General features: G+C 56.9%; 2 protein-coding genes across 2 annotated transcripts in view; one reads left to right on the top strand and one right to left on the bottom strand.

The window, feature by feature from the left end:
- dnj42 (molecular chaperone) overlaps window positions 1-1,186 on the bottom strand; it is a gene marked incomplete at both ends in the record, with an annotated part of 3,775 nt that extends 2,589 nt beyond the window's left edge. Inside the window, 3 exons of the mRNA XM_002958723.1 lie at window positions 265-398; window positions 812-953; window positions 1,061-1,186. Coding sequence (XP_002958769.1) covers window positions 265-398; window positions 812-953; window positions 1,061-1,186 — 402 coding nt within the window. The remainder of the gene's footprint in view (window positions 1-264; window positions 399-811; window positions 954-1,060) is intronic.
- A 1,542-nt stretch (window positions 1,187-2,728) lies between these two features.
- VOLCADRAFT_100094 (uncharacterized protein) overlaps window positions 2,729-3,107 on the top strand; it is a gene marked incomplete at both ends in the record, with an annotated part of 2,865 nt that continues 2,486 nt past the window's right edge. Inside the window, 2 exons of the mRNA XM_002958741.1 lie at window positions 2,729-2,841; window positions 2,937-2,994. Coding sequence (XP_002958787.1) covers window positions 2,729-2,841; window positions 2,937-2,994 — 171 coding nt within the window. The remainder of the gene's footprint in view (window positions 2,842-2,936; window positions 2,995-3,107) is intronic.

The raw sequence follows: 3,107 nt of genomic DNA, 5'->3' as shown, positions 1-3,107 counted from the left end.
TGGGGTGGGGTGGGGTGGGGTGGGGTGGGGTGGGGTGGGGTGGGGTGGGGTGGGGTGAGGGATATGAAAGAAGAAGGAGGAGACGCAAGTATGAAACGGTCAACTGCCGGCGTTGATTTGGGGGGAAGAGGGAAGCTGATACGATGATGGTGTCGATGATGATGATGGTGGGTGCAAGTTGGGAAGGGTCAACTGATATCAACATACAGACAATTTTAGTCTGGACACTTAGATGGGCAATGGCCACCGGGATTGCCACCTCACTTGACAATCCTCACAGGCCGACATGGCGTTGTACGACAGTATCTTGTAAGCTCCCTGGGCAGCTTCACTCAGCATAAGGCCCAACACCAGGTGCACGTCGCGACCGCGAACACCAGGACCTTGCCGTACACTGCCTGGTGCACCTGGGGGCGCGGCGGGCCGGAAAGGGAAGGGAGGCCCCGGGTTGGTGTGCTGTGGTGTGCTGTGTTGCTTTCTGTTGTGTTGTGGGGAGTTTATGGATCCATGCGGTGGCTGGGCATGGGGGGGGCTTCAACAACGCAGCAATGAGGCAAGGCACCGATGCCGGTGGGAGTGTCCAGTTGGGGTGTTGCCGGAGGGTACCACCCGGTCGCCGGACATGGGAAGAGAATGGGGGTGAACGGAAAAAAAGATTTGGGAGCGTGGGGGCTCTTGTGGTGAAGTGTTCGTCAGTTTCCGGGGGCCCTTGTTCCGACCTCCTCACTCCGCTCGCGTGTGCGTGGCGGCTTTCCCAACTTACACCGTGCAAGATTTTCGTGTATGTGTCTGACTGTTTTGTTGTTTTCACAATTCTCACCGGCATATTCCGTTCCGTATCCCAGGTAGCTATGTAGCTCCGAAAACTTAGGACCAAGTGCTATGAGACCCAGGTTGTCGTACACCTTTCGTAGCCGGCTGTCAACCAAGACCTCGTACGCTGCTTTGATGCGCTGCGATGTGTGTGTTGGGGCGAGTCCCGGTGCATTGTGGAGTTTGGTGGGCCGCAAAGCAATGACGGTGTGAAAACGGGCAAAAGGAGAGCTCTGTCTTTGCAGACCTGGAAATCGTCCTGGGCCGCTGGCGATGCGTTTGTGTCTGGGTGCAGCCGCCTTGCTGCACTACGATACGCTGCTTTTATTTCCGCACGCGTTGCAGAACGCTTGATGCCTAGCAGCCCATACAATGTGTGTGGCCTGTCGGTGTGGCCCACATCGGCTCGCGACGAAGCCCTACAAACTACCGCCCCACAAAATTTTGGAGCTAGAGAAGAGATTGTTTTATTCAGCGGTAGCGAATAGACACCAAATCGCATAATGCAACGTCACGCAGCACGGTCGCCCGCCTGGTCAAGTGATCACCGAAAGCTATTTATTGCATCCTAATAAATTGGTAAACATATATTAGTATTTTATTTCATATCTATGCTCGTTAAAGATAGTCGATACACCAATATCGTGGTCGCGTGGTGCTGCCAAGTTGAAACCGTTATCGACCGTTGGTACGTGCAAATGTCTTAACACGAGCTTGACGAGCTCTCTACTCTCATGCTATATGCCATAAGCAGAGAAGTAAGAAGATGCTCGTCAGGAAGGGCTGCGCAGTCCGTATACGGCCCAACAGCTCAACGACTCTGAATATTGATGTCCACAACCCTACAATACATAGCGTAGCTCGTTTGCATCACGAGTCACATCCCGCTTCTGCACATTATTTACAAAAGCGTAACCATAACCAGAGGTTACCTAGAGCTCCGTCCGCACAGCCTGCTCAAGATGTCACGACAAGTCTCGCGCAGCAGCTCCAAGCCGTGGGCGCTAACGCTGAGCTGGTCCTCAAACATCCGGAGCTTCGAACAGCTGATCATGAACTTGTGAGCGATCCAGTTGTCCGGTATGTCCCCACAACTGCTTGCTGCTTTATACATGGTCAGAAACTCCTGATCGCGTACACCTTGTAGCGTACATCACGCAGGGAAGGCTCACGCCGCCTGTCCTTTTTAGCCCTGGTACCCTTTCCCCCGCAATCGCTCCCATTCTTCCACTCGTCCCATTCTTTTGACTGCTTCCATTTTCCCCCTTCCCCAACCCTTCCCCGATCCCCCCCGCCGGCCTCCCTTTTCCCCGGCAGCTATCTTCCAGCCTGTCCGCCCTCTCTGACTCAGTTCCCCGCCGGTCCCTGGGGCCCCTCCTGGAGCGCCACCCGCCCCTGCTGACCGCGCCCGTGGGGGCCTGGCGGGACTTCCTGGCCTCATTCGGATTCCAAAGACTCGCAATACAAGAGTGAGTGAGTGAATATCTCTTACATACAGATAGACAGTTTCTGTCTATCTGTACGTATGTTTATCTGCATGCCTGCCAGTTAGCCCTGGTACGAGGGAGGAAAGGGCCGCCGAAAGGGGGGGGTTCGGGGGGGTTTAGGGGGGTAAAGGGGATGGAAGCCAAACTGTGTGCGATACGGGTGGGACAAGGCCGGCAGGCTGGGGACCGCCCGGGGATTGATGCGGGCGCGGTGTCGTAGGAGGTGGTGTGGACGATGAGGTTGTGCGGGGACGTGTGCGGGCAGCCGATAGGGGCCGAGAGATGCCGGGAGGAGCTGGATTGGGGGGGGGGCAGCAGGTGCCTTGCTGTTCTGTAGCTACTGCTGATCATCATTGCGGTATGTATGTAAGTGTGTTCGTTTACGTACGTGCATATATATATGTGTGTGTGTGTAAGTGTGTGTCAGTATGTGTGTATATCTGTGTGTGAATGCGGGCCAGGAAAGCGCCCTAGGCCCCCCAGGAGCCCACCTGACCCCCACCGGCACACGGGCACACCGGCACCCTCCGCTGCTAGGGTGGTGTGTGGGCTCGTGTGTCCCTTAACCGGCCTCCCCCTGGGGCCCTGCCTGTCCTCCCCCCGGGACCCCTCCCCTCTCCCCCCGGTCCATGTCAGGTTGTTCGTCAACTCCCCGGATGTGGTCACCAGCAGCTCTGTGTTTAGGGCGGGACAGGTGGGGGGAGGAAATGGGGGGGGGAAGGGCGGGAGGGGGGAAGGGAGGGGATAGAGGGAGGGGAGGGGATAGAGGGAGAGGAAGGAGGGAGGGGCGGAAGGGAGTGAGGAGCG

The sequence above is a fragment of the Volvox carteri genome, assembly GCF_000143455.1.
Source record: "Volvox carteri f. nagariensis unplaced genomic scaffold VOLCAscaffold_104, whole genome shotgun sequence".
Lineage (NCBI taxonomy): Eukaryota > Viridiplantae > Chlorophyta > Chlorophyceae > Chlamydomonadales > Volvocaceae > Volvox > Volvox carteri.
The sequence above is the reverse complement of the archived record's forward strand: the minus strand, read 5'-3'. Positions and strand labels throughout refer to the sequence as shown.